Below are 13,722 nucleotides of genomic sequence, written 5' to 3'. Positions count from 1 at the left end.
TCCGACTCACAGTGCATGAGGATGCGCTGATCTGAGAGCCAAGCAGACTCCCCAAGTCCCCAGGGCGAAGGAGTAACATTGCCTTTCTTCTCTCTGCACCTGACTCATTCCTTCGCTCATCAGCCCACAAAGGTTTCCTGAAAGCCAGCGCTGTGCTCAGCACGGGGACCCAGTGAACAGGACTGCCCTCATGCGGCCTGTCATCCCGTGGGGCAGACACAGCAACGAAGAAACACATGCGTGATGACATATTTAGATAATGAAGTCTGCCTCTGTCCTCTTCTGGTAAGTGTCATCTCGAACTGGCCAACCCGATACTACACCTGTATCACGGGAAGTGCGGTGAATTTCAGGGATCCCTGATTGCATAGGGCTTGCTGGTCCTTTCATACTTTCCTGCTGGGGCCAACAGATGTCCTGAGGGTAGGGTCGTAGTTTTTAGATGTAATAAAACACTGCTGACAAATATAATTTGGCCTCTGCTCATCATTGTTCCCCAAATGCCACGTCCCGGTGGGACATCCTGTGATGAGAGACACTAGGCTTTGGAGTCAGGCGCAACTAGCTTCTGCTCCCAGTGTCAGCTTAGAAGGGTGACTTTCTTTCCTCCAAGTTTCAAGATGTTAGTGGAGATAATTGTGGCATCTCTACAAGGATTTTTCTCTTTGTGGAAAAAGATGTATAAGGATCATGAAGGCATTTTGCCCAGCACCTGGCACCGTCATCTTGTGACAAATCCTGGCTTCCTTTCTACATGGTGAATGGTGAGTGACCTGCTGAGCCTGGAGGCTGGCTCAACCCCAGGGTTTCTCAAAGTGTGGTCCACGGAACACCCGCATCAGGACCACCTGGGGTGCTTGGAAACACACAGCTTCCTGTGTGCAGCTGACCCTGGGGTGCGGCCTGAGAATCTACATGTGTCATAGGCTCTTCAGGTGGCCCTTGGGAGCCTTCACGCTTGAGATTTGCTGGTTCACAGTCTTGACTGGAGGCCTGGGCTGTTACTCTGAGGGTCAAGAAATCACTTTTTAATGGTCAGCTCTAAACCTAATAGTTTTACAGGTGTGGAGACTCACCTCACCCCAACATCCTCACCCAAGTACTTCTGGTATGGAAGGGGAGACTTTAAATCACCCAGGACCTTAGCCTTCCTCTGCCCTGGCTAAGCCACCTCCACCCGGCACCCGGGGTCCCCCAAAGGAATCATCCACCCTATTTCAGAGGATGGCAACTCCCAGCTTATGTCCTTTCTGGACACACTGGTAGGTCAGGAGGGTGGCTCTGCTAGGATCTTGCTTACAGGAGGGGCCCAGGAGCCTCTATGGGCAGAACTCACCTGAAGGGAAACATGTCAGCCTCACAAACTGGGTTCACAGGTGACAGTGGCAAGGATGTATGAAAAGGTGATCCTGAGTCTGTCACTCAGAGCAAAGCCCAGGTTTTTGGAATAAAAGATGAATAAATGAAAGAGCTGAAAGCTGAAAGTGCATCGCCCTCATTGGTGTGGCACTCCCTGTGGTCCCTGGCAGTGGCAGCCCGGACCACGCACCCAGGGCCTCACTGCCTCGCACTGGCAGCCTGGGGTCGACGGCGGCGGGCGGCGGTGGCAGAGCGGGCTCTGTGCGGGGACGGCCACTGTGCGTGTCGCCGGGCACTGGTGCGCCCGCTGCCGTGCTGGGCTCCCACAGCATCCGCAGAGACTGCTGCTAGATAAAGCCGGGAAGGAGAACACCAGGTGCCACAGAAGACCCGCTTGTGAAAACACATGAGTCAGCAGCCCCGGAGGACCACCCTAGAATATTTGGGAGGAACTGCAGTCCCGGAGGACCACCCCTAGAACATTTGGGAGGAATAGAGGAGGACTGGGAATCCCCAAAGTGTTAGAGAACTGTGCATTGGTGACTATTGATGTAACTCTCTTCTTCCCCTCAGGCTGGTGTGGTTTTGGGAACATGGATGACATCAGTAAATGTTCTGAGGTTGGGAAACAGAATTAGTCACCCTGCCCAAGAGGATGAATTCCCTGATTTCTGCCTCCTTGGTGACATCACTGCTCCAAAGTGTAGCACACGATGGTGCCAGATGAAAAGTTCTATTTCTAGAGGATTCATAAAAGTGCCATTATTTTGATAATGGTTTAATAGACCAAGGTCACTGTATTTCCCAGCAGCTGCTCTGCTCAACTGCACATCTGGAATGCTCTTCCTAGGCAGCAGGGAGGCAGGTGTCCTCCAGGGAGATGAATTCTAAGTGGCGAGCAGCACACTTGACTAGGCATTTGTTTTCTTTTATCAAAATTCTATCTGTAGTCACCAACACTAGCTTCCAGATTTAATTTTTCAAGAGCATGTGCCCAGTTTTGTTTGTGCTCTTCCAGAGTTTAAGAGTATGGGGTGGGAGCAGGGTTTGAAATGCACCCCAGGGAATCCTTTCATGCACTCAGCAAAGGCTTGGCCAGAGCTCTGAAGAGACCAGACTCTGTGGACAGACTTGATGAGTTCATTAGCATCGACCTAGCTCACATTTTTGGCTTGCTCTGGATAACACATTTTTTTTTCAAAAGCTTGGGAGGGGGCCGGGCACGGTGGCTCACGCCTGTAATCCTAGCACTCTGGGAGGCCGAGGCGGCGGATTGTTTGAGCTCAGGAGTTCGAAACCAGCCTGAGCAAGAGCGAGACCCCATCTCTACTAAAAATAGAAAGAAATTAATTGGACAACTAAAAATATATAGAAAAAATTAGCCGGGCATGGTGGCGCATGCCTGTAATCCCAGCTATTCGGGAGGCTGAGGCAGAAGGATTGCTTGAGCCCAGGAGTGTGAGGTTGCTGTGAGCTAGGCTGACGCCACAGCACTCACTCTAGCCCGGGCAAAAAAGTGAGACTCTGTGTCAAAAAAAAAAAAAAAAAGCTTGGGAGGGCTATGCGGAGAAAATTCTTCCCACCCACCATGAGGACGACACTGGTTTGTTTCCAGAATCAAATCACTCACTGTCTCACTTAGCCCTTTCTGTAACCAATGACAGGAGTTATCTAGAAGCAGGCCAGGGCCGGGAATGGAGTCTTTGAAGGAAGGCGGAATCAAAGGAGATCAGGATAGTCTAGCTCTACAACCAAGCACAAGCCCCTCCACAGCTACATCATAGTGTCAGCCTGGGGGAGGGACAGGCAAGAGGGTGGGAGAAGACGGGAGAAAGTGAGCAAACCCGAGAACGGCCCTGGTGAGGTCTGGTCAACTCTGTTTACACTCTGCTTACACTCGGGGGCAAAGAATGGTTGAAGCCGCCTCTCATCCTCCACCCAGAAAACGTGGCCAGGTGAGCACCAGATGCTTCTACCCAATTAAACTGGTTGGCAAGGGCCCTGGAGCCGAAATCTCCACAAAACACCAAAGAAACTAACGCAAGTTGATAGATGACTTCATTCGTCCTTTTCCCCACTGTTTCATCACCCTCTTCCTCACTCTTCCATGCATTCCTAACAGGAGGAAAGAAAAGGACTGCTACAGGTAGTGTCCAGGGTTCTCTCCAGCCCCCTGCCAGAGCTGCCACGTACAAGCCTGCATTAATGGAGGCAACCGTGGTAGGGATGATCCAAACCAGCAGGTGAGCTCAAAAGCATACGGAGCGTGTCTCTGAAATGCAGTCTCCAATTTCTACTCATCCTTCTGCGGAATGTTTAAGACAAATATGATAATCACACAGCAGTGGTGGTGCTGAGGCCGTGTGTGCTGCTGCCTGGGCGGGGAGGGGGAAGGACAGGGTTGGGAGGCTGCAAATGCGCTTGGATGGCTGGGGCCGCGGGGGCTGGGGGGATGGATTGAGACCGACGTCCTTGGCGTGCGAGGGAGACTCGATTGCACTTCCTCAGGCACCAGCGCACAAGGAGAGCTTTCTTCCTGCTCTCAGGCCCTGACTAGAGAGTGGATGTCTGCTGTTGTTGTTTCAGGGTAAGTTTGGGTAAAATTCCCTTCATTATGAGGAGGGAGACATTTAGAAGAGTCTGTAATACCCTTGCAAAGGGCTGTTCAGAAGACAAGATCCAGAAAGCAGTGTGCAAAAGAGAAGGAAAACTGGTTGCTTCCTCTGCCGTGTCCCTGCCTGAGGATCCTCTGATCTTACAAACCTGTTGCCCCCGTTCTTCCAGCCACTTTCAAAAATCCTTGCGAGTGAGTGCGTGGAAACTTGAAAAAAGAAGGATCTATTATCCTCCTAATCCACCCAGAATGGCCAACCTGATCATGGGCAAGGCAAGGAGCTGAGGAGACGTTTTCTTCATTCCATCCTGTGCTTGGGCAACCACACAGACTAGCAGACTTCGCTACATGAAGTTTAAGGGTGGGGCCTCTGTAGTGTTGCGTGACGACAACCAGCGATTTCACTAAGAGTAAGACCAACCCCCATGGCATTCATTCTTCAGAGCAGAGTAGTTCAGAGCACTCTGAAGCCAAACTGCCTGGGTTTCAATCCTGACTAGCACTTAGCTGTGTGATCTTGTGAGAGTTACTTAACTTCTCTGTGCCTCAGCTTTCTCATCTATAAAGGAGGATATTAATATCTACATTATAGGACCACTGGAAGGATTAAATGAGTTAAAAGGAACTTAGTACAGTGCCCGGTACTTAGCGAGGACTACACAGAAGTTTGTTAAAGTAAATGTTTGTAGGTAACGGCATACATAGCTTGGGCATGTTCACTCAACACTGTTGGCTTCATAACAAAATTATTGAAGGTCCTCAGGCTATTCCATACTTGCAAACAGTGTCCATTAGCCAGGATCACAAACCATCATTTCAAAACCTAATGGTACTAGTGAAACCGCTGTTAAGCCGCCAAGTGTTAAGATGTTTTTCTGGGGAGACGGGGCTTCCACTGTGCCTGGGACATGTTTGTTGTCCTTTCTACCAATATCCCCTCTCGGACAGAAAGGACCTTGGTCCTAGGCTCATCCAAATCATCCAGCGAATGACGATCTTCCATACTGTTTGTGTCACGGGTTACGCCTTCCTCAAGCAGACAGGATCAATAAAAACCCCTGCACAGAAGGGGCAATGGAAAGAGAAGGGAGGGAGGAGAGCCTTTTACACCCTTCCTGTTCCTCTTGGGGCTGAAGGAAACCCTCGGGCAGCTCTGGGGCCTCTGTGGACTGCAAAGGCCACTGGTAGTTCTGCATTTGAACTCAGGGTGTCCGCGAAGCCTGTGGCCATCACCGCGTGGTGCTCTCGTTGCTCGTACCCTGGGGATCCGCAGGAGTGGCTACCAGTTTTTAGGGCTTCCAACGGAGTCAAATCTGGCCGCAGCTAAAGTTGCTTGACTCCTTCCCCACCCCACCCCTAACCTGTACTGGCCTCAGGGAGCCAGATTTGGGTTCTAAGTAGATACCCGCAGTTGCAGTACAGCCCATGGCACCACACCCCTAAGTTCTGTAGGAAGCTGCCGTTTAATAAAGCCCGTGGGCTAACAAACATTTCAAAAGACTCCAGAATGCAGAGCAGCCTTTCACCTGCTCCAAGCAAAAATGCCGTGTTCCTCCCATCCCATCTTTGGCCCTTCCCCAGCCCTTCTCAGTACGAGCTAAATGCCACACTTCATTGCTGGGTCAGTAAGTCATGTTAATGGAGCTGACACTGTGTGATACAGGGGTGCGGGAGCTGCAGACGGGCGGGTGAGCAGGGGAAAGAAACAACCAAGTCAAAAGTTAGGGGTTTCTGGATAAAGAGAATGACTCTAGTCTTCCTCTCCCACACGCAGCCTGGCTCCTCACACCTCCTTCCCCATCCTGGCCGGCTGGGAGCCTCCCTTTCCCAAAGCTCCACAAGGACATACCCAGCACGCGGAAGCCCTTTCTTTATGTGGTGCTGACCTCTAGAGGCTTCCAATTAAAAAGCATCCCCAAGGACCTGCTTGATTTTACTGCTGGTTTCTACATTCCATGTTTGCCTTATTTCCTTAGAAAATGAGGAGGAGAAAGTATCTCCGCTCCTTTAAATGCTCCCTCAAAGGAAATGCCTACTTTGTTCTTCAGCTGCCTAAACATTACTTGCCCAGATTATTATAAATGTCATTGTTTTCTACTCCAAAAAGGGGAAAAGGTGGGTCAGAGATAAAGTATTTAAGTTTTTTGCCTACTACGGTGCTAAGAGGAAAAGTACAGTGCCAGCTTATACAGGATGCGTTTTTTGACTTTCCAAAGTACCAGGGGGCCAAGCCTGCCAGAGAAAGGAATGCTTGTCCGCCCCCGATTCAGCAGGGTACCAGGTAAAACCAGCCGCCAGACACCCTGGCACACATACGGCCAGTTCACTGGTCCAGCTCCGGTGCAGGGTCCAAACACTGCGTGGTGGATTTTGCTTTGCTCATCTTGGTGAACTTGAAACCATACGTGTGCACAACGAACACGGGCCAGTGTGGTATCCCGCTCGGCTCACTGCTAACGAAAATGAGACTGTTTAATTACATCCCTAGGCAAAGCACCCCAAATCTTCCTATTTTCTTGTAGCTTCTGATTCCTTATTATTGATCACAAGGAGAAGGGACATCTAGGAGGCAGGAGAAACATTCAGGGACGCTGGCACTTGGGCTAATACACATCCACAGTATCAGCAGGGTCTTCATTGCTAAAAGGGGGTCCTAGGGAAAATGGGTTCAAAATCAGAGAAGCACAGTTTGCCAACACCAGCCGCCCAGCCTGGTTTTGCCAAACAGCGTTTCCCTTATAACCGGACTTCCCGCCCTCCCTCCCCACTCCACTCGCCAAGACAAGGGACATTCTCACGGTGCCTGAAGGGAACTTTAGGGAGTCCCCCATTCTGATTTTTACAGACGAGGAAACCAAGACTGGGGGGAGGCACTGGGCAGAGGGGACACACCTAGGCTCATCCAGTCGGTCAGGGATGACTCTGGGCTAGAACGCTTCCCCCCAGCCAACTGACTTCAGCACGACTGACTGAAAAAGGGGAAACGTGGGTATTTCTAACACTAGTCCCTGCGCTTAAAGGGGCCAATCTGCATTTTATAAACTCCATCTGTGAGAGGGATCCAGTAACAGCCTAAGAAAGGAACCCTCACAAGTAAGGCCTTGTGTGCACCCCCCGTGCAGTCAGGACCTCAGACCAGCGCGGTCTGGATGCTTACACGCAGCCCGCCACTTGAGTAAAATCTCGCACGACAGGCGCGTGGAAAACAAAGAACCACAAATCAAGTTATCTAAAATACACACACAGGCCTCTATGCTGTGCCTATTAAGCCAATCTCAAATCTAATTTAATCTACGGAGACCCATTCATTTGGAGAGAGAAACTCGCCCTTAATCAAATAATGGAACTTACCACCAACTTCCAGATTTATTTAAATGCCATTGTTTAGTGAACAGCAATAACCAGGAGGAAAGTAGTGGGGAAATGGTGTCATGTCATCATAGAAGGAATAGAGAATACACATTTCTCATTGGTGCCACAAAGGATTCCCAACTAGGCTAGAAAAAATCAGGTTCTCACACACAAAACACTAAAGTACTGGTTTAAAGGAGGAGTGGAAAATTACTAAATACCACTTAAAGCATCAGAATAGATATATTAATGTCCCCGAACACATAAATCATTACCCTTCGGACCCGTGTCAGTGATTCACGTCCCCCGCTTCCCCCACCCTCTCACCATCAGTAAGGCCGATGGTCCTTACTCCTTGTTTCTCATTTACGAATCGCATTAGGTGTCCTTTCGGGCCACACATTGTGGACAGTAAAAAAGAGGCCAGCACCACCAGAGTTTGGAAGGCTCTTTAATAGCAAGCGTATGGTAATTTCATTGTGGGATGAGGCCCTCCCTCTCAGGGGAAGTGGGGTGCAGGAGAGGGTGGGGTTCGATCTAGGATTTACACTGTTTGAAGCATCTAACAAAGGGCGACAATTTTTGGCAACCCATTTCACAGTTTTTTAATTTACAAGAGATTTCTTTGAAAGGAAGTATGAAGGCAAAGAAAGCACACATACCCTACACGAAACATTTCTTGCCTAAAAAAAACCCCAACAACTGTTCCTAGCTTTTGCCTCTTGTGTAGATGGCTAAATTTTGCTCTCATACACAAATTAAGACTGCATCGCAGAGAGTTCAGATCTGCCTTCGCACTGGAGATTTCTACCCCGCTTAAAAGCCGACACTGGCACAGAGCTGCTCTGCATCGTCACCTGCCTGCACATCAGAAGGTGCTCGGGGGGAAAAATCAATCTGGAGAAACAAAAACAGAACAAAACAAAAAAACAGGAAAAGGCAGTTCACAAAGAACTGTCAGCTTTCTCTCTGGTACCAAACAACGTGAATACGGTTCTACGCAAATGAAATGTTTATTTTTATGTGGCTTGGCACTCACTTTTAATTGCTTGTGCCTGTTCAGCTTTATAGTGCTTTAAATGGGGTTTCTAACATGAAATGCTCATAGGTACTGTATTTTTGTAATCCAAATTTAAATAAAAATATAAAAGACAACCTATTATTTAACAATGCGCCCAGTGAGCAGGAGCTATAGATATTTTACCATGGACACCGCATTATCATGGATACCACGGGCTACTGGCATTCTGGCAAGGTTTAGAATCACTCTATAAAGTCAAAGACTTCAACTTCTTGTGTCATATCTGTTATCACAAAACCAGGATAATTGATTGGGTCTTTATGAAAGAGGCTTAGTTTTTAATTAAAAAAAAAATTAGGCTTCTCTGAAGACTAAGCAATTGGCAACGGCATCTCTTTGGAGTTACCACTCACTGGAGGGAAGGAGGGGTCTGAGATCCGCTTGAGTTTGAATTGTGCTCTTTCTACAACCTTGAAGCAAGGTGGAGTAGGAGGGCCCCTGCCCTCTAGACTGGGGGGGCATTCCTGACCACAGCCTCCTCTCAGCCACCACTGAGACCCAAATATGGCTCATGGTTTACCTGCTAGTGGGTGGGAGCCCCTCTCAGATCTGTCTGCACAGACAGGCTTCTCCGGCTGGCAGCTGATTTTATGGAGGGAAAGAACTCCACCAGATTAGCAGGACTCGTGCTGTCTCCTTGGCTGGGGGGCATTTTTAAAGTCACAAAGCCACCGCCAATACAAGGCTCTGCCTCTCCACACAGTCAGTCCCTTTGAGGACAGAAGGCGTCTCATGAGAGAGCATGGAAACAGTTTTCCGGGGTCTCACATGATACTGTCAGACCCCGACTCTCTCATTCTGTCTTATTCTTCTCCCCCACCCCAAATTAAGTCCTGCCTCTCTCTGTGGGAAATCAGATTTGTTCATATCAGTTTCCCAACTTGTGAATTTTAACATACTAGGCATATTCCTAAAATATAAATTCTGATGACGCCTGGGATCACAGCTCCCTTAGGTCCCTATATTTTGTGCTCTTATGAAACAGAAACAATATTGAGAGACATATTGTGCTAGAGAATGGTTCCTGTTCATACATGAAAAATGACAGCAACTACTAGAGGAGAGAGGTTTTCATTTAAGTACACTGGAAACCTAATTGTGGTACCAGGATGCAAGGAGAATCCTTACATAAGAGACTTTTCATGTTCCAGCTGTGGAAAAACACAATGTACCATGCGCTGCTATGGGCCTGGGAGTCGCGAGCGGACACCTTAGTGCCACTGAATCCATGGTGGTGGCAGGCACTGCGTGGGGTCTCACCTCCCTCCCTGGCTCCGCAATTCACTCTGATTCCCTGAAGCCTGCTCCATATTATTGGGCAGAGGAAAGTACCCAGGTAGCCATAAGAAAAACGTCTCCATCATTCACTCAAACCCAGGATGGCGGTTTTGTAACGTTATCACAGGTGTGAGCTCCGGTTTCACACCTGGCCCACAGCGAGCGGGCAGTCAAGCATTCCCCACGCACTCGCTCTCTCATTCACTCTCTCTTTACTTTCACTGTCACTTTCTCCCTACTAGATGACATGGCAAAAAAGTAGTAATACTCATCTTTCACTCTCCCAGCTATCCTTCATGCAAATCTCCTCTCAGTTAGGTTAAACGTAGACCATTTCCAAAGCCCCAGTCGGCCACGGACGAGGAAAAGCTGTGTCTCCTACAGGCAGAGCATGTATGGTTGAGACAAAGATGTCTCCTGGGGGCTCCCTCTACCCTCTCTTCTAAGGAAGAGAATTTCGTCAGCCCCGCAAGATTGGGTCCTGGGGGTCTAGACACTCACAGGTCAACATGTTCTAAGGTAGTTCTGGGGCCAACACCCTAAGGACAGCATCGTGGCAAGATCCCAGATGTATTTCCTTCTTGTGTCTCCAAGAGTTTCCTAGACTGCTGCTCTGTATACACACACGAGGCAGGCACAGAGGGCAGTGTTTACAGCTGGAAGGGCACACACCCTTTGTCCACGCACTGGTTAAGTGACTTATCAAGGTCATGCAGTCAATGGCAGAGTCGAGACTGGAACCCAGGTGTCTCTCCTACCTCCCAGGTGGTGCTCCTCCCACCACCCTGCTGCTGCCTCGTGGTTTGTGTTTGCACGGGGGACAGGTCAGGAACATGATTCAGCATGGAACCATCTCCACAGCAGAAACCACGGCTGCCTGACCTCACTGCCCACCAGGTGAGGCTCTGCACCGGCACATTCCCGGTAAGAGTATCCACAGTGCAGGAAGGAGTGAGTGTGTGCGTGTGCACATGTGTGCAAGCACTAAGGGGAAAAGCAGGCAATCAGAGAAAAGGAAGTTTTGGAGGAAACAACCCTATTTGTTAATGCCTTTCGGGTTTTGCCATGGAAAATAAGTAACATACAGCTATATTGTCTACACCCTACCCCTGGGCAGAACAAAGACCAGAATTCTTATCAGCCCACTGAATGGCTGAGTCTATCTCAGCTCAGTTTTTATAAACAGAGAACATTAACATGATAATACCGACATGTACTTGGTCAAAGTCTAAACACCTTTTCGATAAAAGACATTTTATGATGATATCCATTCAATTTCCAAACATATGTAAATTTAGATTTTAAGCCTATAAAATTTTATAACATTCCAGTTTACCTTCCAGTGGAGCAAGCTAGTCAAGCCTCTTTCATTTCAGGTGCAGAAGTCACTCTTGTAGCCTACTGTGTTGAAATGGAGGTTATTGCACCTGGGCGGTATCTACTGATACATAACCTACAGCTCGCAATCCCCTCTGCTCATAAACAGAGCCGGTCAGAACACAGGCAACGCTGCGAAGGGTGGGGATGTGCTCACCCTAACAAAATACTAAGTTTTGTTTTGCTAACAGGCTACCCGGAAGGAAAGTCATTTTACTTGAAATTAACCTTTAGTATGTTTTTCCAAGAAAAGAAAAGATGTGAGTACTGGAGCACAGATGGAAACCACTGTGGTAGTATTTTACCCGATGACCTAAAACTGCAGTACACTGTTTTACCACGAGCAGCCAAACTCCGCACAGCACCAGTCAATTAAACAGAAAATGTGGAGACCATCAGGTTTACACCGACATGCCTGGAAGATACACAAGACCCCCATAAGTTCTGTGGCCTCCGCTGCGGCTGCTGTTTTCAAACTTCAAAACTTTGACAACCTAATGGGCATGTCTGTGCATATTTAAAACATTCCCACCCCAGACGCGAGGTTTAGTAAAGTGTTGTAAAGGAGGCATTCCACATCGTAAGTTATTAGAACCAGAGATGCGGAAGGGTTCAAGAAAATGAATGTTTCAAATAATTCCATGTTAGTATTACAAAGGATTTCCCCAGTTAAGTATTTTTAGCTAATGATGAAAGAAGTATTTCCAATGACACAAGTTGTTTCTGTGAGTTGTCTGAGTATCTTGATCATTAAAATTGTCCCCTCTTTTAACCATGCTAGCGCATGATTAAAAGATTCCTACTTTCACGTCCCTTTAAAAATTTACTGTGAATAAGGTCCCTTAAAGTACTTGATTACAATTTTTTAATAAATTACACAATGGGATCCTTTTCTTTTTTTTTTCTTCAATAAAAGATCAAGAAAGTGACGAAGGATTCCATCATATTCTTAAAAACTTTTTATCCCGGTTTATTTTCCTATTAAATTTACGTATGGCTTCAAAGTTTAAGTGGCACTTGGCTTCTAGATGTTTACATGATTTAACAAGTTGCCAGGTCATTATAAAGAGAGAAGGTAAAGAAACACTTCATTTCATATATGGGACGGTTTATAAACATTTTAAAGAAATCGGTAATTTATGTCTTTCACCCCATTTATATTTCCATGATTAGACTTTAAAAGTGGCTTTGGAATTAGCATGTTTTGAAACAATTGAAGCAAGTAACATTTACACCTAACCGTGAACCAGCTGCTACATACCCAGGTATTCCAATAATGGCAAAACACCTAAAGGCTTCTCCGCCTCTCTTACCCTCTTAATCCAAAGCTACGTGATCATCCTTTTCTGCCCTTGTATTTGCACGTGTGCAGTTTAATGACTAGATATTAAAACTCATGCTTTTTAAGCAAAACCTTTCACTTACGGACACTTAAAAAGTACATAAAAAGTGCAGACTGCATTTCTTCTCTGCCATGCTTTCCCTCAGTAAGGTCACCTGTGAGGACTCAAAGCACATCCTTAATACATTCAGAGTTCTCTACATTCGAGTCAGCGAATGTTAATTCTCCAACATAAACTCAAGAGAGAATAGTCAGCCACAAAATGGACTCTAAATTCAAAATGGCAAAGGCTACCAAGACAACGCCATAGAAACCCCACTGAAGCAGGAGTGAAATTCAGGTCACTTCTGAGCAAAGCTCATCACAGATATTTTGTGGTCGTTAAAAAGGTATTTCATTTTAATTTGGATGCTGGGAGCCAGACGTCCTGTTTCAGAGTGCTAATGCAAAATGCTAACCCAGGAGCACGCAAGCCCACCTAGGTACCGCAGGGCTCACTATCCTCATCCAGGGAGAGCCCGCGGGGGTCTACTGCTGACTGACCCCCATTTGGGGGTGGTCCGCCTCTGGCTCCTCCTCTTCCACGTCTGCACTGTACTCTTCAAATGCGTCATCGTCTGCGTCCGGAAGCCCCAGTAACTACAGGGAGAGAACGAGAGAGCAGCAGCTGTGAGTGCCAAATGGACCACAGGTAGGAAGACAACCAAAGGCAACTGATCCCCATTAAACAGCACTTTACAGGACTTGACACAGAAGCTACAGATGTCCCGAGAGAGTCAAATATTCCTACAATTATTTTGCTAAACTTAGACAGAAATGTCAGTTGGTTTTATTAGGAAGCCTGGAGAGTCTCTATTTTTAAATATCAAAACCCAGCATCACATACCACATGTGCGCAGAGACATAGTATCTATGTGCGTGCGCACACGTCTGGGACATTAGCAGCAGTATAAGATGAACAGTGCTGACTGTCCCACCAAGATGTCAAAAATCTATTCTCTATTTTCTCTCCTAAAAACACACGATGCTATTACTTATAACACACTTCTAAAAATGTGGAGACAACTAAAATGTTCAACAGCGAAATGGTTAAATAAATTATGGTGTATCCGTAAGGTAGAATCTTATATATGCACTTTAAATGACATTTTTGAATAATTTAATGATATAAAATATGCATATAAGCATAGAAAGAGCATGATAAAATTGTACTTTCATTACAATACTATTTGTTAATGCCTTTCGGGTTTTGCCATGGAAAATAAGTAACATACAGCTATATTGTCTACACCCTACCCCTGGGCAGAACAAAGACCAGAA

General features: G+C 47.1%; 1 protein-coding gene across 3 annotated transcripts in view; it reads right to left on the bottom strand.

Annotated features, from left to right (window-relative positions):
- Window positions 1–7,758: 7,758 nt before the first annotated feature.
- The window catches only part of MTURN (maturin, neural progenitor differentiation regulator homolog (Xenopus)), a 26,908-nt gene continuing 20,944 nt past the window's right edge, over window positions 7,759–13,722 (bottom strand). The window contains exons 3-4 of one of the 3 annotated variants that reach the window (XR_001137324.1): window positions 12,881–13,041; window positions 7,759–11,475 (exon numbers count right to left, since the gene is read on the bottom strand). Coding sequence is in view for 1 of the 3 variants with exons in the window: in XM_012640753.1 (XP_012496207.1) it covers window positions 12,931–13,041 (111 nt within the window). In the remaining 2 variants the exon portion in view is untranslated. Of the gene's footprint in view, window positions 11,476–11,968; window positions 13,042–13,722 lie in introns of those variants that run through there. The other 2 variants (XR_001137325.1, XM_012640753.1) reach the window with 2 other exon arrangements.

The sequence above is a fragment of the Propithecus coquereli genome, unplaced genomic scaffold (genome assembly GCF_000956105.1).
Source record: "Propithecus coquereli isolate 6110/MARCELLA unplaced genomic scaffold, Pcoq_1.0 Scaffold156, whole genome shotgun sequence".
Lineage (NCBI taxonomy): Eukaryota > Metazoa > Chordata > Mammalia > Primates > Indriidae > Propithecus > Propithecus coquereli.
The sequence above is the reverse complement of the archived record's forward strand: the minus strand, read 5'-3'. Positions and strand labels throughout refer to the sequence as shown.